This window comes from Balaenoptera acutorostrata, chromosome X (assembly GCF_949987535.1).
Source record: "Balaenoptera acutorostrata chromosome X, mBalAcu1.1, whole genome shotgun sequence".
Taxonomy (NCBI): domain Eukaryota; kingdom Metazoa; phylum Chordata; class Mammalia; order Artiodactyla; family Balaenopteridae; genus Balaenoptera; species Balaenoptera acutorostrata.
In genome coordinates, this window is record NC_080085.1 from 60,159,808 (window position 1) to 60,182,874 (window position 23,067).

The 23,067-nt window shown below is 43.0% G+C and overlaps 1 protein-coding gene across 5 annotated transcripts in view; it reads left to right on the forward strand.

The window, feature by feature from the left end:
- The first annotated feature begins 18,911 nt into the window (after nt 1-18,911).
- EDA (ectodysplasin A) overlaps nt 18,912-23,067 on the forward strand; it is a 354,958-nt gene continuing 350,802 nt past the window's right edge. For 4 of the 5 annotated variants that reach the window (XM_028167173.2, XM_028167174.2, XM_057538254.1 and 1 more), the window contains exon 1: nt 18,912-19,498. In XM_028167173.2, coding sequence (XP_028022974.1) covers nt 19,103-19,498 — 396 coding nt within the window. In that variant the 5' untranslated portion in view covers nt 18,912-19,102. Of the gene's footprint in view, nt 19,499-19,681; nt 20,153-23,067 lie in introns of those variants that run through there. The other variant, XM_007184959.2, reaches the window with a different exon arrangement.

Here is a 23,067-nt window from a genome sequence, read left to right on the forward strand (position 1 = left end):
TCCTTTTCTATAATATTCTTGAAATGACAAAACTATAGAGGGGGAGAACAGATTTGTGGTTGCCAGGGGTTTGAGATGGGTTGCAGGAGGGCAGGTGTGGCAGGATGGTACGTATGGTTTTAAAGGGCTGACATGAAAGATGGATGTAATGACGGAACTGTTCTGTACCTTGACTTTGGTTATAGATACAAGAACCTAAACATGTGATGAAATTGCATAGAAGTAAATAGGCATGCACACACAGAACTGAGTCCACGTAAAACTGGGATATCTGTGTAAATTTGGGGGATTGTATCAATGTCAGTATCAAGGTTGCAATAGTGTACTATAGTTTTGCAGGACGTTGCCATTGGAGGAAACTGGGCGAAGGGTAAATGGGATCTCTCTATTATTTTTACAAGTGCATGTGAATCTATGATTGTCTCAAAATTAAAAGTTTAATTTTAAAACACCTCTGCTTGGACTTCCCTGGTGGTCCAATGGTTAAGAATCCGCCTGCCAATTCAGGAGACACGAGTTCAATCCCTGTTCTGTGAAGATCCCACATGCCATGAAGCAACTAAGCCTTTGCGCCACAACTACTGAGCCCACATGCTGCAGCTACTGAACCCCACGTGTCTAGAGCCCATGCTCTGCAACAAGAGAAGCCACCACAATGAGAAGCCCACACACTGCAATGAAGAGTAGCCCCCACTCATCACAACTAAAGAAAGCCTGTGCACAGCAATGAAGACCCAGTGCAGCCAATAAATAAATAAATAAATAAATAAATTACATTTATAAAAATAAAAAAAATTAAACACCTCTGCTTAAAACACCTCCAAAAGAATTCAATGATATAATTTATGTAAAAGTGTCTGGCACATTTTATGTACTTAACAAACATTCAGGAAAAAAATCATAATCATAACGTCATTCATTCAATTATTTAACATATATTTATTGAGGGTCTACTACATGTCAAGCGCTGTTCCAGGCTCTGGGTTATATAGCAATGGACAAAATAAAAATGGTCTCCACCCTCATAGAACTTATAGTCCAGAGAAGGAGACAAACAGTAAACCAAAACGCAAAAAATCATTGAAATTACAAATTTTGAGAAGTGCTCTGAAGGAAAAAGGGTGTTGTAATACAGAATAACATGGATGGGCCTCCTTTTGACAGAGTGATCTGGGGAGGACTCTATAGGAGACAATTTGAGGCTGAGAGCTGAAGGATAAGAAGGAAGAAGCTATATTCTCTCATGTAGAAAGATGGGAGTGGAGGGTTGAGGGAGACTAAATGGCAGTCAAGGCAGAGGGAACAGCATGTGTCAGCCTCTAAGCAAGCGAGAAGCTGTAGGGGGTTGGGAGGAAGGGGTACAGAAAGAAGACAGTTCAAGCAGAGGACATCACCAGGAGGAGATGAGCTCAGAGATGCAGCTAAGGTCAAGATTATGTAGTGCCCAATAGACAATGGTAAAGACTTTGGATTTTATTCTGATTGAGATGGAAATCATTAGAGAGTTTTATGGAAGGGAGTACCATAATCTGCTCCATATTTTAAGCAGATCATACACGCAGGTATATGAACAGAATAAGGAAGAAAGTGGAAAGACCAACTAGAAGTTGCAGTTATACAGTTAAAGAATGGTGGCTTAGCTTAGGGTGAAAAGGACCTACCTGTTATCTTTGGAGAGTGAAGAGATGGCCAATGTTATGGATATGTTAAGGTTTCTTACTAATGTCTCAGATAGAAGAGATGGTTTTGAATGTAAAATTGTAACAAGTCCCTCCAGATGCTACTTTCCAGCAGAAATGGCTAGAAATCCAAGAGATCAGCAGGGACTAAAGATATAGATACGGGACTTACTGTCATTGAGGGTATGATTGAATGCATAGGAATAGATGACATCACCAAGGGAGAAAGAGAGGCAAGAAAGAACAGAGAAGACCAAGGGTAGAATTGAGGACAGCACACATATTTATTTTATTTTTCTGTTAAAAACTACTTTTAGTTATAAAAGTAATACAACCATACTACAGGACATTTTGAAAGTAGAAAAGAAGAAATCTAACCACCTAAATCAACCATTTTATCATTTGTAAGTATTTCTTCCTCCTAAGCATTCATGTACATCTTTTAACTAGTAATGCATTTAATCTTATATCCTACTTCCTCACTTAACAGTATGTTTCAAAATAACCTACTATTGGAAGTGGGAGAAGAGTTTCCAGCAAAGCCAAGAGAAGTAGTAGTTAGCAGAGGAGAATAATTTAAGGGAATAAGTGCCATTAGACTGTTATTGGTGACCTTGAAGAGGAAATACAAACGTGTGTATGAATGACCAGTTTTTACTTTGGTGGCAAAGGGATAAGGGAAGGACAAAATTTTGAAGTGGTGACTGGCTCCAGGGAGGGTATTTAGAGAAATATCTGAGAATGGTTATAGACAGAGGAAGGAAGCAGAAGAGAGGGAGAAATTTAAAATGTTGTTGACAGGATATAATTAATGGAGCACAGTCTCTATAGAAGTAGGAGGGGTTGGGATTAAAAGCAGGGAATGAGAAAAATTTCTTTCTCTAACATTGGAGAGAAGAGACTGGGTAAGGGAAGAAGTTGAAATAGCTCATGCTGGAAGATGACTAGAGAGTCTCAGTCAAGTAGAAGGTGGGGTCAAGGTTATTGCCTGAGAGTGAGGGAGACAAAACTGGATCAGGGGCTTTGGGAAATGAATAATGTTTGAATTGGTTAAACAGGAAGTCAACAAGATTGCAGAGCAGACCAATGGATAACTAGTCATAGCATATCAGAATTAGGCAGGACCTCCAATATCATTGAGACCAGTTCCTCATTTACACATGAGGGGTTGAGGCCCAGTTTAAGAGAGGTGTGCCAGGGACTCCCTGGTGGTCCAGTGGTTAGGACTCCATGCTCTCACTGCCAAGGACCCAGGTTCAGTCCCTGGTGGGAGAACTAAGATCCCACAAGCCACGCGGTGCAGCAGAAAAAAAAAAGAGGTGTGCCAATTACACAGCTGGTAAGAGCTAGATCTAGCATGTGAACCTAGGTCTACCTAAACGCCTGTCCAGCCCAGGAAAACAAGCTTAATGCTTTCCTTCTTATCTATCCCATGGGAGGGACTTTCCCATATTTAGCCAGAGACAGAACAGGGCAAAACCAGCAGCAACTTTGTTCCAGCTGCCAGCACTCTCCCAAATCTGCATGTTGGCTACCCACTCTCTGAGAGTCATCTTTGTGGACAATCCCTGGTCTAGAATGTTGGAAAGCCAAGTACAGGCTTTCAAAAAAGGGGTGGAAGGCTTTTAGCTTAATCAATTAGACAATCCTCTTCAAAAGAGCTTCTTTCCTTTCCATCAGAATGGAATGGAGACTAGCAAAAATTTGAAAACAACCTAGAATGATCAACACTAGGGACAAGGATTAACAAATGATCAATAAGGAATACTATGCAGTCATTAAAATAAGTGTGAAGACTATAGAAATGAAAACATGCTTGCAGTTCAATGGTAAGAGAAAACATAGAATTCAAAATGGCATGTACTCCATAATTGCAATATGTAAAAGTCATTAATGCTCACTGAAGGTAATACTCAGAAAGGGAAACTGTTCACATGATGGAAATGTTATGACTTTTAAATGTCCTTTATTTTTGTTATAACATCTATTCAGATAAACACTGAATAAATAAAAAGTAACTAGTAAGTCCTCTGGAAAAGAAATATTTATTTTCATAGTTGCTGAAAATAAATGTTTTCTATTGTTAAACAAGTTTAAATGGAGACACTGAGAAACCTAATCTATTGAAATGCTCAACTTCTTCAGCACAGTAAGCAGAGGCATTCAGCAGCAATAAATCTTCTGGCTGTCTCAGGCACATTTTCTTGGGTACCTCTCCTTTAGTGACACCCCTTTTTTCTCCCTTTTCCTCCTCCAGCATTAGAAGCAGATGGCTGGTAGATCTCAAAGGGCAGCTCAGGGAGAGAAGAGATTCTAATATTAGGCTCCTAGGTGTTAGGCCAGCACTTGTTTCATTTATTTATTTGCTTTAACATTATTTTGAACTTATTTTAGAAACTGTACTTTATAAAAGGAAAAAAGATATTATTTTCATCTGTAATCCCATCATTAAACAATTATTTCTGGAGATACATTTTTATAGAGTTACAATGAAAATGTCTATACAATTATGTGTTCTATTTTTGCCTCAACCTCTTAATGTTATTGTATTTAGGCTTTTCTATGTTTATTGCAGTCCTCAGAATTATGATGTTTATTGCCCACATAATATTCCATTCAATCTATGTGTCTTTTTTTTTATGTGTCTTAAATCACTTAACTACTCTGATTTTGTTGGACATTTAGCTATTACCAGTTTTTTTGAGATTATGCATAATGGCATGTAAAATGTATTTGCATATATAGTTATTTCCTGCTTTTGAATGATTACCTTAACGACAAATTGCCACGAGTGGAATTACTATGTGAAAGAACATGAATATTTTTTACGACTTCTGATATGTATTGCCAAATTGCCTTTCAAAAAAATTGTCCTAATTTATCCTGCTGCTGAAACAGTGTTGAGGATATCTTTCCATCCTCTCCCTCCAAGCCAAACCAACATTGCATTTGATAATATTTGCAACTTTAATATGTATAAAATGGTTATTGTTCTTTAGTACCAGCATGGTTGAATGTGTTAAATCACACCATCTAAGATCCAGAAGGAATCTTAGATCGAGGATTAGATATGGGTGGCTCTTGAATCCTAGTCCAGTGCTTTTATTTCCCCTCTATTTTTGTGTGTGTATGAATTGTCTGTTTCATGCCTTTTCCAGCTGCCTAATGGTGTGGGTTGTTGCTGGAGAGGGATGAAGGGGAAAGGGGCAACTATAAAAGCATTCAGGTTATCCCATGCCATTGCTCTTCCACACAACATAAGGGATGTTATCTCCAAGCTGGTCAATGAAGGGATGAGGAAAAAGGCAAGTTGGTGAGTACTGCTGAAGAACGGAGAAAAGCACCAATGAAAAGACTCTGGCTTGCTTTTGATTTCTGGACCTCTACTCATTTTCAGGCATACATAAAACCCAAAGGTGTACAGGCACTTAATAGAAAATCGGTTACACAATACGTGAAGTGCTAGAAAAATTGGCAGAATTCTTGACAATCCTCCCTAATGTGTTCCTGAAGTTTCCCAGTGGGCCTGCTCATGGGGATTGTATTTACTTGTACTTTGTTGCCAGGCAAGAATCAAGGTGTTGTATTTCAACCAGATGTCCTGAGTTGGGCTCTGCAAGATAGAGTAGCAAAGGGAGACATGTGTTTTCCTTTACACAGACCTTCTCAGGCCATCACCAGCTGCTTTCAGTCTCATGGGTGGATCTCTCTACTTGTCAGATTTTCTAGCTCCTAAGGCTTTGGAAAAGCCACCATGGGTTTCTGTAATCCACCTTGGGCATTGCTAATTTTCTTTTAAGTGTCAAGTTACAAGTCCAAGGGTTTTCTTAGGCCATCCCCCTGGCTGCCTCCTGACCTGGGCCCCCAAGGGTTATGGAGCTTGCTGACCTTAAAGCAGTCTGATTGCAACAGTTCTTTCTAGTGTCAAGGAAATTTGTGAGACTTTGAATGGGCAAAAAAGATTATTGGATGCCCTGACTTGTGCACTCTTCTGTGTTACATGCCTTTCATTGGCTTTGAGCTATTTAACTACTCTATAAATTGTGGAAAACTAAGGGTAGTGCAAAATATTCTTATTCATAGAAATGCAAATGAATTTTGCCTGGTGTAATGCACTTGGTTACTGTCCCATGGATATTGACCAGTTTTGCATCTATTTGAAAATTCACTGCAGCATTCCTAATTGCCTATGGGAATCTATGTCCTTTGAATTCTCCTTTGAACTGGTTCTAACATCTTACCACTTCCCTCATTAATTAATGAATTAACTACAATTTTGACATGTGTTCCTTTTATATTTGCATGAGAGTCATGATTTTACCTTTAAAAAATTATCATAGCTTGCCTTTCCACAGGGGCTTACAGGACCAAATGGGTCGTTTTCTCTGAACTGAATGCATTCAGCTCTGTTCACCATAATATTTTCAATTTAACTTCTTTTTAAGGAGAAGAATTGACATATATACACTAATATGTATAAAATAGATAACTAATAAGAACCTGCTGTATAAAAAAATAAATAAAATTAACTTTAAAAAGAAAATCAAAACAGCAACTATATTAGTTGTAACTTTAACCAATGCTAACTCCAGCCAGCTTTTCTCAGAATTCTGTTCTCCAGCTTCCCCAAAAGACATTTTTGGAAGAAGCAATTTACTTTGACAGTAAGTTTTTGGCCCCATCAGAACCTGCAGAAAGAAGCTCCCTGGCTTGTCCAGAATAGGTCTGATCACCCCCTCAGATGTTGGGGCTTCTCATAAGTCAAGTGGTACTTTGTCAGTGGGTTTTGACCTTTCCAAAAGGGCAGTTTTGTGTAGAAACCATTTATACTAGAAACTTCTCATTTCTCCCTCAAATTTCAAAATTTTAAGAGTGTATTTAAGCACAGCTTGGCAGCTGCTTCTTCAAAAAAAATGTTACTAATTAAATAATAAAGGTAGTTGCACAGAGCCTTTTTTTGTGGTGGGATTCTGAGACAGTCAAGGTAAGATTAGTATTTGCACTCAGTTGGTTGAATACAGGAATGAGAAAATGGAGGAATACCTCAAGGCAAAGTACAAACCAGGAAAATTATTGGGTGTTCGTAGGGAATAAGACTAAGAGTCAGAAGCAAGGCCAGTGATATCTAGTCAATTTCCTGTCTCATGCTTTTGGCTCAGAAGAGGTAAAATGGAAGTAATTCATGTGCTTTGAAAATGCCTTAAGATGGTCAGGTATGGATACATAAACTAGTGGCTTGGGGGAGAAAGGAGGGAGGGGCAATTGGTTCTAGTCTAGTTAATTCATTAACCTGATGGGCATGATTTTTGGCCTTTCTGGGCCTCAGTTTCTTCTGAAAAATGGATGGGTTGGACTAGGTGGTCTCCAAAGGGCCTTCTAGTTCTGACCTCTTTAAGTCAGCTGTAGAGGCTAAGAAAGAAAATGGCTGTGACTTTAGAAACTCTGGGGGTTAAACAAAGTGGAGCTCTGCTAAACTAACGGTGTCCCACCTGTTTTTGCAAGGCTAAGGCCCTTGGGCCTGAAACCAAGTCCCCCCTAAAACCAAGTTCCCCTGCTGAGTTTATGATTAACCTCTCTATCCAAAACTTTATTCCCTTTCTTGTCCCTCACCTGTTCCCCTCAAGATTGAGAAGTATCAAAGGAAAGAGGAGATTGAAACCAAAAAGGACCCTGCAGGGCCTTCTCGAGTACAAAAGGCCCTCCATGTCCCACGTTTCTTGTTTGTAGAGAAAGGCTTTAGTTTCCTAGGCCTTCCCTGAGTTCCAAAGAGCAGGCACATGCAGTTATTAATTAGGGAAGTGAGGTAATGCAGAAACAAAGGAAAAGCAGTTAAGCAAGAAAAGTAATAATAATAGTTCAGTGATAAAACAGAATCCTAGTTCCTGCTCAAGGGATATACATAACAATTTTACACATATCTTTGAGTTGTTATGCAGAAACTAAGACCCCCCCCCACCCAGATGAAGGAGGGTGACTATGAAACAGGATAGAAGGGGGCAGGGCAAAACCTTTAAAAGAATGACATAGCCATAGGACATGACAAAAACTGGTTAGAATCAGCTAGGTCCAAGATGGTGAAAGATTCTCGACTTCCAGTGGAACTTGAGCCTCATTATACATTAATTGCAATATATTAACATCTAAATGACACACCCACCAGCACCATGGCAGTTCTGAGGCTAACCATAAAAGGACAAAAAGTGGGCAGTGGCCCAATTCCTGGAAATCCCCACCCCTTCCCCGAAATAGTTGGAATAATCCCCCCACTCATTAGCCTATGAAATCACCCAGCCCATAAAAACTAACCACGCCATATTTCGGGGCCTCTCGCCTTCTGAGATGGCCCACACTCTGTCTGTGGAGTGTGTTTCTCTCTAAAGAAATCCACTTCTCACCTACCACTTTGTCTCTCACTGAATTCTTTCTGTGATGAGACATCAAGAACTTGAGCTTTATTAAGTTGTGAGACCAGGTGTGTGATCTCAATTAAAAGACCATGGGTTCAAGTCCCAATCTGAGTTGCACAGTTTCCGCTACATGCTGACCACAGGCAGCCCAGATGATTAAGATTCCTGAAACATCATCCTGTTACCTCACCACCAACCAATCATGAACCCTGCAGTCCTTACCCCAGATGTTGCCTTTAAAAACTCTTTGCTGAAGTCCATTGGGGAGTTCAGGTCTTTTGAACATGAGCCACCCATACTCCTTGCTTGGTTCCCTGCAAATAAACGTAATAAATGTGGTACTTTGCTTCACCACAACCCGGTGTCAGAAAATTGGCTTTGCTGTGTGGTGGCTGAGCAGACCCAAGTTCAGTTCGGTAACAGGCCCAAGTGCGTAAGTTCTGGTGAGCAGTAGTGACACTTAGGCCACTTCTCTGGGCTGCCACCTCCTTCCCCCTCAGATATCAGTCTTCTTTCCCAAGCAATTTGACACATTCCTAAGGGCAGCTCCTTTCCTTTAAGCACGGGCTTGGTCTCAACTCCATTTTCTATGGATCCCACTTTCTATTGCCAGGTAAAGCTTAGCTTCCAGACTCCTCACAAAGGAGTAAGTTGATGGAAGGAAAACCTGTACTCTTAGAGTTAATTGGAGATAGGGTCCTACAAGAAAAATGAAATTCCTACATTAATTGAATTGAACGTGTATGAAAAGAAGTGTTAAGTTGGTGGTCATGACTGCCACAGGCCTGTAGCCTGCTGGATTCGGCCTCCTGAGTATTCATTCCTTAGTTCCCACAGTTCATGGAAGTTCTGTGATCTATGTGTGCCTACAGCCAGTGCTCAATAACTCTTTGAAAAGTGGAGGGATAAATGAATGAAGTTACAAATGGACAAATGAAAGAATCAATACATTGCCTTCTGGGAAGTTTTTGCTGAGAATATTCTTTTGCAATAACACTTTGAAGATCCCCTCTGCCACCAGACATACCACCATTTCTCCTTGGCTCTATCTCATATAATCTCCTGGGTCTATATTTTCTACTGCTAGAATTTTCTTATTTGGTTTTGTTATTTTCAAGATCTAATTTGATTTGGCTTTGGTATTATACCTTCCCATTAGACTGTAAGATCATATTGGGGTAAAGAAATAGTACCACCATCTAACATCTAATAGATTTCAGCTTGAAAATTACAGAAAACTCCTTATTTCTTGCATTCCTGTGTGTGCAAAATAAGTTGTTCATCATGGCATAATGGATAGAGTGTGGGCTTTTCAATTAGGACAGACCGGATTTGAATCTTAGCACTACCAATTTACTAGCTGGGGGGTGTTAGGCACGTTACTTCACTTTTTTGGGGGACTGTTTTTTTTTTTTTTTTTAACCTGTAGGAAAATGAGCAATTTACCTCAAAAAGTTGTTCTGTAATTAAGCAGGACCCTATGGGGCCTTCCTGGGACAGACCCCTCCCCTGTATCCTCTGCTTTAGCTCCTCTCTGAAGTACCTAGATAATAGTATCTGATGCTCATTTCCTGAGTTGTTTTACAAATGTTAAAATCTCCACCAAATGGAAGATGTTAACTACTTGATGACCATGAGCACATGGCCCCCAGGCCTACTGGAGCCGAAGGATTGATAATGTTAACCCCTGTGACATAGCCCGGTTACCTCACTATCAACCAATTAGAGAATTGTGCATGAGCTGATCACACACCCTGGGATGCCCCTCCCTCACCTTGCCTTTAAAAATGTTTTGCTGAAACCCATGGGGAGTTTGGGTGTTTTGAGCATAAGCTGCCCTGGACTCCTTGTTTTGTGCCCTGAAATAAACACTGCACTTTCCTTCACCACAATGTGGTATCAATAGATAGGTTTTACTGTGCACGGGCAAGGGGACTTGAATTTGGCTTGGTAACAGTTCCTGAAGATTAAGCGAGATAAATATATCTAACTTTGCCTAGCTTAGTGCCTGGCACATGGTAGGTACTCAATACAAGGTAGCTATTATCTTAATATTTTACATCTGCGTAGCACATTCCATTTTACAAAGCATTCTGCCATACCTTCTCTTACTCTTTTCATATATATAAAATACACACACACACACAAGCACACACACACACACACACACACACACACACACAGAGACACACACACACAGAGACACACACACAAATATCTATCAGACATTGATGCCCTAAGACTCAAGTTGAACCAGAGCATATCTTCAGGCCCTGACTCTTCACCTTGGACATAGGCTTCCATGCTTCCTGTCTTTCCAGGAGCCAGACTATTACCCATAGATTCCTGGACTTTTATTCAGTAAGTGCTGAGCAGGTAAGAGGGGTGCTTAAATTCTAACAATAGGCCATTTCCTTAGCATTTCTTAGATCAGGGCCACATTTGCTAGTTTTCCTGAGTTATTTAGAGGAAAGCCTTTGAATTGCGGTAATCTGTACATTTGTTTAACTTTTGCAGACCCTGAAACTCTTAGGACACGGCCCTTCCCAAAACCTAGGAGTGTTCCTGTGAGTCTGGCCTAGCTCAGAAGTATAGTGGGAGGAAGGATAAGGCCATTTAAAGGCACTTTGCTGTTAAACTGTATTTGTGGAAGACCAAGTTCTTATTTTTCAAAACAATAATTGTAGGGCAGACAAAAAATGATGCCTGCCATTTCAGTAAACAACGAATGTTGCCTGCCATCAGGCCATCAGCCACTGCAGTCGCCCCTGAGGGTGTACCCTGAGGGGAATTCAAGATGGAGAAAAACAGGAGACTGGCCCTAGATAGTTAAGATGCATATCAAAGGAATAATTTCAAGGAGCCCAGGCTCTTACATCTTCCCATACATAGAAAAGCACTAAAATCATTAACTTGAGATGTCTTGTTTTGTGTGATTAGCAGTCATCTTTTGATGTTCCACTACATGTTTTGTTTTTTTTTTTCTAGTCAAAAACACCTATATATCCTGGCTCCTCCTTTACCTCTTTGGAAAATTCCTCAGAGCTCTCTGAGAGGCTCTCTAGAGTGTTCAGTAAGGTCCCAAAATAAAACATAACTCACAACTTTTAGGTTGTGGCTTTTTTTCCAGTCGATAGTAGATTGTATTAACTGTAGATTGTATTAATTGTTTTTTCCACTGGTGTATTCCCAGCACTTAGAATGGTGCCTGGCACATAGTAGACACTCTCTGAGTATTTGTATTTGTAGAATGGATATGATAGTTCAACCACTGAAAGCCAACAGTATTCCCTCAATATAATCTAGTGGGTGGGAGGGTGGGGTGGGGGGAGCTGGGGCAAGTTTGGGAAAGTTATTATAGCTCCAGAGTCTTCCAAGTCCTGTCACAGATTGCTTATCACAGAGCCAAGATCCGATCCCCAAAATGCCTGACTCTCTGGGTCTAAGCCCAGATCAGATTTAAGGATCTGAATTCCCTAACTCTCATTCTCAGGAAATGTATATTATGGGCAGAGCCAATAAACTCTTTGGCCAGATAAACCAGGCAAACATAAGTGTGATGAACAAATATGAAAGTTTAGTAAGAAAAGGAACCCTAGGCTAAAAGTCAGGTACCCTGACTGTATTACCTTGGAAAAGTCATTCTATCTCTATGGGCTTCAGTTTCCTCCCCTCTTAAATGAAGGCAAATGGCCACTCTATCAACCACAAATAGTTGTTTGGAGGATGTGAGAACATGTAAAGACACTGCCAAAGATTCTCTTAAAGCCCTACTCTGCCAAAAACTGAATCCGTGATCTCACAGTGGTCCTGATATGCCATGTATCAATGGCTCTGTGGAATATGCAGTTTGTTTCTAGGCTTCTTGGTGGTCTGAATGGTGGGACTGACACAAATTGCAGGGGACATAGATGCAAATGACATTTTGCCAGCAAGAAGATCTTCTATTTTTGAATGAAAAATTCCTCTCGTGAAGTGAGAGCCTCCCCATATGCTTAGCCACCCTGTGAGTAGCCAAAGACTTTATCGCAAAAATGAATACTCCATGTTAATGTTGTGTCATCTTGCTCCCTTACAGCAAGAGGAATGTTTATCACCTTATCATTGCTTCATGGATTTCTGCAAACATTTCTATGCCAGTCATGGCTACAGTCATTTCCTCCATCACGTTAGAGGTCTGCTGCTCTTTCCCTTCTTCAGTGTGTGTTTTACACTTTTTTTCTAAATATTAAATGTGCTCAGCATTTTATTTTACTTTGCTTTCCATCTAGAACAGTTGTCTCCATCAAACTCAGACCGCTTCTGCCTTCAAAACTCTGCTTAAAATTCATCTCTGCAGAATCTTTAATCCATTAACAAAGATTGGGTAAGCACTTGCTCAAGGTAAGCCCTGCAGGGGTTTGAGACAAGGTCTCACCCTTTGAAGAGCATCGGCTGTAATCTGGGGGAAATGAGACCCTCACACAGAATGGGGGAAGAATTAGCAATTGTGAGTGGCATATTCTAAATGCCAGAGGAGTTGTATAGACAGAATGTCCCGGTGGAGAGCACTGTGGGCAGGCAGGGGTGGGTGGGGGAGGGGAACTTGAGCTGGGCCTTGAAGAATGTGCTGATTTTAAATAGGCAAAGGGGAAGGGACAGGATATTGGAAGGAGGAAGGGGAGTAATGTCAGCAAAAGGCAAAGAGGCAGGAGTGTAGAGTTTGTCCTGGACAATGAGAGACACAGTAATGCAGACAGAATTTTGTCAAGGCCTAGCAACAGCACAGCTGGAATGGTAGTTTAGGTCCAAACTGAAGGGCTTTGGATGTCGGGCTAAGGAGTTATGTTACTATTCTATAGTCCACGCGAAGTTATTAAGGCTTACTGTACAGAAAGGTTACCTGATTGGGAACCAGATTTAAGCACATTCATCTAATCAGTACGCACAGTGGCCTTTGAGTTGGAGCAAAAGGGTGGTGGCTGCGCAGCCAGCCTGGTGGGAGAAGAAACTCTGACTTCCATCTGGTTTATAACTCTGCCACCCCAAGAATCTCAGGGTCTCTGTGTGTCTAGCTCTATAAAGCTGAATTTTGAATCTATCTGCCAGTAGGCGGCGGGAGGTAAGGCTTAGAATGGAGTATGGAATTTTTGAGCATTCAAACCTGGATTCAAATTCAGACTCTGCCACTTAGTTGCTATGCGAATTTGAGCTAGTCATTTGACCTGTCTGTTAAATGCCTCCGTTTCCTCATCTGTGAAATGTTCATAATAGTAACTTCACACAGAAGTTAATGAGAAAGGCTGGCGTGTAGGAGATAGATGTTCAACCAATGTTCCTTTCCTTCCTGATCCCCTCCTTTAATTAGCTGTGTGGCCCTTTGTGTCTCTCTCTCTGGGGGAGTTGCCTCATGTAAAATGAAAGAGCTGTTCCTTCCTGCTTTACTATGCTGGAAGAAAAGTCCTTGCCTATCCACTAACCCATCTCACCAGTCCTCCTTTCTCCTTCATCTTACTCTACCAGGGGAGGAATTCAACCATTCCATCAACAAATATTTATTGAGAGTCTATTGTGTGCCAGGTACTGCTCTTCATCTGGTAGATAAAACAGTGAACAAAAACAGACAAAAATCTCTGCCCTCCTGGAACTGATATTCTAATTGTGGTTGCAGGGAAGACACACAATAAACAAACACATAGATAATACGTCAGACGATGATAAGTGCTAAGAAGAAAAACACAACCAAGGGAGGGGATAGAGAGTGATGGGAAATTGGCCAGGGAAAGGTTCTCTGATAAGGTGACATCTAAGAAGAGACCCGGAAGAAGCGAGGGAGAAGCCAAGCAGTTAGCTGGGAGAATAACATTCCAGGCAAAAGGAAATGTAGGTTAAAAGACTCTTAAGTGGGGGCATACTTTTCAAGTTCAAGGAACAGCAAAGGGGTCAATGTGTCTGGAGTAGAGGGCAAGGAGAATAGTAGTAGGAGAGGAGCCCAGGAGGTGGCCAGCAATCAGATCATGTAGGGCCTTGTAGGTCAAGGTAAAGACTCTGAGAGAAAAAGGGAGCCATTGGAGGATTTGGGGCAGAGTGATAGGATCTGACTTGACATTTTAACAGAAAGCCTCTGACTAGGGTAGGGTAGGGAATAGACTGCAGAGTGGCAAGGACAAAAGTAAAAAAGCATGGAGAAGGCTAAAGTAGTAATCCAGTGAGAGAGCATGGGTGCTTGGACTAGGGTGGTGACTAGGTGGTGGTAAGAAGTGGTCAGGTTCTGGGTATATTTTAAAGGCAGAACTGACAGGATTCACTGACAGATTGGATGTGGGGTATTCGAAAAAGAGAGGATTCAAGGATGACTTCAAAGTTTTTGTCTTGAGCAATGAGAAGATGAAGTTGCCATTTGCTGAGACACAGATGACCAAGGGATAAACACATTTGGGGAAGAACTTTGGTTTTGGTCATATTGAGTTTAAGATATCTACTAGACATCAAGTGGAAACGGAGAGGAGGAAGTTGGGTACAAGTTGGAGAGAAGAGTTGGTAAGAGGGTGGTGGGAACTTCCATAAGGGGTCTATCTCAAACTTTAAGAATACAAAATGGGGGCAGGCATTTGGCAAGGGCAAACTATGTAGATGCTCTTCTGCATTTCTGCCATATTCTTGAGAACTGTTATATGTTTTTCCTCTCATCTCTTTTTGATGGAAGTCTCTTAACAGAGACTAATGTTTACTGTGCATTTATTATGTGCCAGACACTTTGACATATAGCATCCCATTTCAGCACAGTTATCTTACAAAACATGTTGTCATCTCCATTTTACAGATGAGAAAACTGAGGCTCTGTAAGACAGGCAAAAATCACTTGTCCTAAGTCACACAGCTGGTAAGTGAATATACTGGGATTCAAACCAGGATCTTAAGTTCTAAGCCCATGTTCCTCCCAAATATCTGCTTGTCACTAAGTGGGTCAGAGAGTCAACTCTGTGATCTCTATGTCAGTGATTTGTTCTGTGGATTAACCAGAGCTAAGAGGTATTTAAAAACCAGTCCCTGCCCAACTCCTTAGCGTCTTCTGCCCAATTGCTGGATGTTCAGAGGCTGTCAACTTATTTTGAACATTTATTCTTCATATATTGTCAACTAATATTTTTTTTAATATTAGGACCAGGCAAATAAAATTAGGAAGGGAAATTTGGTGGCACAGAAAGCCAGTGAGATATTATAAGCCAATTATATTTGAATTTCTGGATTATCCACAACTCCAACAGTGGCACAAATAAGAGGATAATTGCACAACTGGTTCTATTTCCTTTATATCTTTCGATAGTGTGTTATACAGCTCTGCACACAGTAGGTGCTTCATAAGTGGTACTGACAGGCATCCTTTGGCTCAGTACCATTTTTGGAATTCTAGGCAGTCCGGGTTACCATAGCAGATGTCATGCCCCATTCATTTGACAAACAATACTGGTATCTACTATGTGGTAGATGCTATGCTTTGTACTGGGACTACCAAAATGGAAAGGACATGATTTTTACCATCACATTGTTCACAGGTTAGTGGTAAAAAAGCCTGCAAAAAAATACAAATACGATGTGGTCAGAGATATCATTGAGATATGTTCAGGGTGCAGTGAAAGCAAAAAGGGAAATCTGTTTGGAAGGAGTTGTGGGGCCATACCAGCGGGAACACGTGATTTGATTCTTGAAGAATTTATCAGTTTTCCAAGGTGGGGGCATTCCTGGCAAAGAAACCAGCTTGTTCAAAGACACATAAGTGTGAGAAGTGTCAGTGACTTTAGGACTGTGGGAGTATGGGTTCCTTGTAGGGTGGCGGAAGATGAGGTTGGAAGGGCAGTTTATAGGTCATGCTAAGGAGCTGATATCTTGTCTCCTAGAGTATGTGGGGCCAGACAGGTAAGGGAAATGGGTGACAAGGACAGTAATGGAGACTAAAGAAAGGAGGCGGGGATGACTGTGTAGAACTTGATTGCTCATGCTTGTCTCAAGGGGGCAATTCTAGCTGACTGTAGCCATATGGGAATGTGGATCAAGTGTTAGCATGATTTAAAGAAATAGGGATTTTTTATGTGAAATCTCCTGATTCCTGGATCCTGGCAATTATTTTTTTTATCCAAAATTTTAGCCAACACTGCACCAAACACAACACAACTGTTGGCTGGATGTAACATGCAGGCTGTCATTTTGAGACCTGTGCTGTAGGGGATGGGGTACTTATGGAAGCATAGAAGCGAACTGAATTAACACTTCAAAATACTTTTTAAAACTAACCATGTGCATTCCTCACTGGATTACCCCATTCCAATATTTCTACTTCATATTAAGCCATATGTTCTTCCTTTTGGGAACCAAAGTGAGGTCCCAGATCAAATGCAATTTGCAGGACTTCTGAAGGCAATGGTGCAACCCAGGGTCTTCAGTCAAGCTGTGAAAAGCCTGGTAGAACATGGTAAGCTGAGACTAGTAAGGCCCCTGAGCACCACCACCACTCCCAAGAGTGGTTGTTATTTGTTCCCTTTTCACTTTAGGGGAAGAAGAGGCAGCCTCTTTGAACCCTTTATGCAACCAAGTCAAAATAGTCAGTGATAGCACAGATAAAACACAATATTATAGCTGTTTAAGTTCAAACTCCTCATTTTACAGTTGGAGAAACTAAGGTCCTCAAAAGCAGTGACTTGCTCAGAATGACCCAGCAAACCAGTGGCAGGGTCAGGTCTACTGACTCCTAGTCTAGCATTCTTTCTAATAATCCTGGGCTGTGATAATTAAGTTAAATCAGCCTGGCAGTTCCTCCAGCCAGCATCTAGAATTCCTTGACTGAATAAGCAGAACTTGAGATTAGCTAAGTGCCCCTTTTTATTTTCTTATTTGCATGATGATGATATTCTTTTTTTTTAAACATCTTTATTGAAGTATAATTGCTTTACAATGGTGTGTTAGTTTCTGCTTTATAACAAAGTGAATCAGTTATACATATACATATGTTCCCATATCTCTTCCCTCTTGCATCTCCCTCCCTCCCACCCTCCCCATCCCACCCCTCTAGGTGGTCACAAAGCACCGAGCTGATCTCCCTGTTCTATGCGGCTGCTTCCCACTAGCTATCTATTTTACATTTGGTAGTGTATATATGTCCATGACACTCTCTCACCCTGTCACATCTCACCCGTCCCCCTCCCCATATCCTCAAGTCCATTCTCTAGTAGGTCTGTGTCTTTATTCTTTGCAAACTTTATATTTCATACGTAAGGGCTAATGGGGAGACACAAAGATGCTTCTGAAGCACTGAGGCTATTCCCAAAGTGTCTGAAAGAAAAATTGGCTGTGGCTAATATATTTAAGGTTTATGACCTCTGTAATCTTTGGACTGATCTCCCCACCATATGCTTTGCTTTTGTTTTGTTGTTTCTCTTCTTTTGTCTTCTTTTCTATTTCCCCCTATTTTTCTTCTTTTTCACCAGCCTAGGTCTTAGGGCCTACCCTTTTCAAGTCAATAAAACTGCTAATTATTCATAACATGGGAGTGGGAGTGCATAGTGACCAACAAGCATACATATTTCCCCTGCTATGGCCATTTAGCTCTCTATAATCTCGGACTAGTAACTCTTGTCAATTTCGACTCAACAAATCCTTTCCATCTTTCATTTCAGGGTCTACTGTTCTGACATTTGCCACTTTTTTTTGGTTGGTTTTTTGCTCTGAACCCTTTTCAGAGGGTTGAAGATGCTGCAGTTGCAGCAGTGTACATCTGGAACATTTGGCTGACTTGTTGAACTTCCCCCAGGGACTACTCCAGGGAGAGGAGGAGAGGGGTGGAGAGGCCAGAACAGTTGCCTGCAAATAGAGATGCCAATACTGTCTGGCCATTCTGTGGACTACCCTTGTAAAAATCCACCTTATTCGGCACTCAGTTTCCCCATTTGCTCATTGAAGGCACTTGTTCTCCACTCAAAACTCCTGCTGCGGTGGAAGAAGAAAACTACACTGGCTGTAGATTCTCTCGTACAGCACTTTCTACATGTAAAAGGATCAATACTTTGAATTAATTAATATACCAAGAAATCCTAGGGGACTGTTTTATCCTGCGTGAGGCAGCATCACTTCAGTTCCACCTGGCACAGATGGACTTCTTCGTCACTTAGATTGAGGCCCCAGACTCACTCCAGGAGTGGGACTGTCTCAGTCCCACCTCATTCTCACTCCCTTTGGCTCTCAGGCTACTGGGTCTCCTTTTCTTTTGGCGCGCCATTGGATTGCAAATCCAGCAGGCATGGTTTCATTCCAAACCCAAAACTGTTTTCATTAGTTTAACGTCTGTTAAACTCTTTGAAGATTGAAAACAACAGATAAGTACTGGATGATGTTATTAACAACTGCAGTTAATTGCAAACATTCTATTAATACTAGTTTCCGCCTCCTTTTCTTTGCTCTAGTTTCCTTCCCAGGTTCCCCAATTCTTCTCAGCCTCCCCCTCCTTCCCTCCTCATCCCCCCCTTCCCCACCCCCACCCCGTACTGGCGCTCAAGGGTTAAATTGGGGCGGAGTCCAGGGATGAACGACAGCCGCAGTCACCAACTGGAACGGGGCGAGCGAGAAGAGCTGGGTGGGGCCACGGGGCAGAGGCGAACCCACACGCCCCCAGACCCCGCCCCGCAGCTGGAGGCCCCGGGTGGAACGGCATGGGGCGGGGCGCCAAGGCTTGGCGGGCTCGGTGGTTGGGCGTCCCGGCAGCCGCTTGAGGCACGGGGCGGGGTCGGCCGGGGCCTCCTCCCTCATTCCCTCCGCGGGGCCGAGTCGCCCGTCTCTCCCGCCCCTCCTCCTCCCTTTTCCACCCCTCGGAGTGGAGCTGCACTTGCGGCTGCTCCCTGCTCGGTCCCACCCAGCCTCCGTCGCGCAGGAACGGGTCCCTGCAGCCCCCAGCCGATGGCAGGACAGTAGCCGCCTGTCAGGGGTCGCGAAGGGCTGAGGCAGACGCGGCGGCTCCCGGGCCTCAGAGAGTGGGTGTCTCCGGAGGCCATGGGCTACCCCGAGGTGGAGCGCAGGGAACTCCAGCCCGCGGCAGCGCCGCGGGAGCGCGGGAGCCAGGGCTGCGGCTGTCGCGGGGCCCCTGCCCGGGCTGGCGAAGGGAACAGCTGCCGGCTCTTCCTGGGTTTTTTTGGCCTCTCGCTGGCCCTCCACCTGCTGACGTTGTGCTGCTACCTAGAGTTGCGCTCCGAGTTGCGGCGGGAGCGGGGAGCCGAGTCCCGCCTCGGCGGTCCCGGTAACCTCGGCACCTCGGGCACCCTGAGCAGCCCCGGTGGCCTTGACCCCGACGGTCCCATCACCCGCCACTTCGGGCAGCCATCCCCGCAGCAGCAGCTGCTGGAACGGGGAGAAGCTACGCTCCCCCCAGACGCCCAGGACGGGCACCAGGTGAGTCACTCTGGAGGGGCAGGGCCCCCTCCCCATGTGCGCAGGGCGGGGGCCCGGGGAGGACTTTGCCACCTCGAGCCGAGTTCGACGGCGGGATCGGGGAGGGGGCGGGCGAGCTGGGGAGAGGTCGCCCCGGGACAGGTTGTCCTCGGTCCCTGGCCCAGCTCACCCTGACTCTCTCAGGACCCCCGGACTTGGGAACTCTGGCTGGCGCCCGCCGCCCCCGGCTCCGGCTGCCTCGGGAAAAGTTGGCGGCGCTCCCGGCCGGGCCGCTGCGCGAAGGTGCGGGCGCTGCCCCCCGGCTGACTAACGGCAGCAGCCTGGCCCTTCTGCTCCCGGTGAGATTCTCCGCCCGCGGTGCTTGTTTTTTCGTGTCCAGAGCTGATGCCAGCACTAGCAGCAGGCTCTCGTTTGGAGTTGGAGCTGTAAACAGCTGTAATAACTGCTCCACGCCCGTTGAAACAACTTTGAACCGTGTTTTCGGCGCCGGGGTGCTGGTGCACTGACCAGATCGTGGGCTTGTTCACACTTACCTGCAATTTGAGACGGATTGTCCTCGGTGTTCTAGTGAGGATCAGCGCCCCTGAGGAATTCTGGTAGAAATATGCCGTCTTGCTAGACAACTTCTGAAACAGCAATTTAAAAAATCTTTGGAATAAAACTCACCCTTTGCATGCCGGTTCTGACTCTTTTTTGGGGAGTGGTGTGGGGAGGGTTGGTGTGAAGTGTCTTCACTCCTGCTTGCTTGAGAGCAGGAATTTACTGATGGAATAATGACTCAAGAGTAGTCTCCCAAGAGCAGTTTTTTTGGTTTGTTTTGACTTGTTTTTTGTTTCTTTTGTTTTTTAATACAATCTTTATGGTGTTTGTGCCCTGGTTAGCAAACTGTTAGCTTTAGTGTTTGTTTTCTACTTTTTTCTAGCTCTTTATTTAAGGAAATTTAGTGCACTTAAAGTAAGTATTCTCTGTTTGCCATATTTTGTCTCATGTAAAACTTAAGAGAAGCAGCCAAGGATCCTTTTGAGGTGGTTAAAGAATAACAGTCAATTTGTTCCTCTTGGGGAAGAGGGCGAATTGTGCAAATAAGTTCCTTGAGGTGAGTGACCCAGGCCTTCTATATTTACTACCACATCCAGAGTCATTGTCATACTCTGTAAACATTATTCGTGCTACTTTGACCACCCATCCAAAGCTGGTGTCACATTCATGATAATGCTTTAATATTAGGGCCGACACAGTTTCTACATTTTGCGTTGGAAGGTTGTCCTGAGCCTTAAAATGTTTTGCTAGCACACTTCAACTTATATAACAGATTATCAAAGAAGATAATCAGTAGACATGCTTCTCATACTTGAAACTTTAAACACAGTAGCTAAATGATAATTAACTAGGATTCTGGTTCCCTTTATCTATCCACCTCCCAACAACCCCCCCCACCCCCCCACCCCGCGACTATGCCCAGTAGAAATACTTAGCAGCTGAACATTGGTTTTCTGTGAAAAGATGAAGGAATTGAACTTCCTTAGTCAAATGGTGGCAAGGCCTTTTGGCATTCAGAATGGACAGACCCCTGTTTGTAGGCTGAGGATTAGTAGAACAGCTGTATTCTGGGGCTTCTGTGATGGTGTGGGATTCTCATAGGGTCTGTAATGGCATTTAGTTGCCTTTGTGTGGTGCTTCAAATAATTCTGTCTAGGTTTAAATACAGCGCCCTATCTTCTGTCCTTTATTTTTTCCATTTTAATCTTTTCGAGAAGTAATAACAAGCATACTGGCTTTTTACATTTGCTGACATCAATTGGAGTCAGAGTTTTTTAGAGTTATGAGGGGCCATGAATCCATTTGATCATTCCCCTTGGAGAACACATAGTTCCTATGGGGGAAATGACTTGTCCAAGGTCATACAACTCTGATCAAAATTAGAATGGAAGTTGGTCTCTTTACTCCCAGTTCAGTGCCCATTCCCCTATAATATACTACTTCCTGGAGCCTTTTGTCTGGTAGCTGGGTAGAGCTATGGAATTTTTGCAAAGGAGAGGGCTCCGATCTGCATCATTTTCTTCTACTCTACCTACATTTTGGCCAGACTAAGTTTAACCATGTATTCCTTATTCTTCCTGAACTTCACTTTCAGGAGAATTAGAGTATACTTTGAAGGAATTTTAGCCCAGATTCAACATAAGTTTTTCTTGAGGGTGTTAGTTTTAGTATACCAAGAAAATTTTAAAAAAAGGAAACATTGATTGGCTATTAAATTAATACGGCTACATCTTGGGTAAAATTTCCAGTGCCCTGGTGCACCCTCTGCTGGCTTTGCAAAGACATTTAATTGCGGTATTGCTGACAGTCAAGATTCTAAGTTGTGCTGACAGAATCTGATTCATAAATAAGGAAGTAAACAGCCTTGTGGGATTTGGCCATGTAGGTCATATTTTTATATTTTAGTTTTCAACACAAACAGCTGCTGTTACAGCAGCTCTTAGATGGAGAGGAAAAAAGATAAAAATATACACCCTTCAATGAGCAGAACATTTCAGGTTTCTCACCAGTTTATCTGCAAGGAGTGAAGGCAAACTGATGAGAATAAATTGCAGGAAGATCTCATGAGACCAAGTGGGCAGAATAGTCAGAGGCACTTCATTGTATAAGGTCATGCAAACCTATTCATGCTTATGAGATGACGGGCTCAGTTATGACTCAAGAAAGGGATCTAGAAGTCACTGAAGATGTATGTATGTCATCCCTCAATTTAAAAACTTTAAAAACAGAATACAGAAGGAAATTAGGGCAGTCAGGATACATAGCAGAGAGATCAGCAAAGTTCTCCTAGGGACTTATTAGAAAAGCCTTCCCAGTGGGGGCACAGTTGCTCATGATAAAAAATGAAAGGGTCACTTTGGACCTTCTGGAATCATAACTGTCTCCTTCAGCTGGAGTAGCTGAGTATCTGTAGGTTTATCTGGATACTCACTGGAGATGGTCTCAGGGGCTAAATACATCTCATCAGTCTCTGAGTTAGACAATACACAATATTATTGTTAGAGTAAAAAAGATTAAAATAAAAATCACTGTTTATCTGTCTATGAAGAAGTTGGCCCAGTTGTGATTGTGGTCCTCAAAGCCGAGAATATGGTGGGCATTACCAGGAAGGGTGTTGAAAACAATGATGAAACAAAACTCTTATCTTTTCCATGTAAAAGACCAAAAGTGGATTTGCATTCACAATCATATAGGTAATTCTGGTGGCTGCCCATCAAGAAAAACTTAACAGCTGATACAAATCCCCAGAAAACAAATTAAATTGATCAAAAGGTTGGAGGGGGCTTCCCTGGTGTCACAGTGGTTGAGAATCTGCCTGCTAATGCAAGGGACACGGGTTCGGGCCCTGGTCTGGGAAGATCCCACATGCCGCGGAGCAGCTAGGCCTGTGAGCCACAAGTACTGAGCCTGCGCGTCTGGAGCCTGTGCTCCGCAACAAGAGAGGCCGCGATAGTGAGAGGCCCGCGCACCATGATGAAGAGTGGCCCCCGCTTGCCACAACTAGAGAAAGCCCTCGCACAGAAACGAAT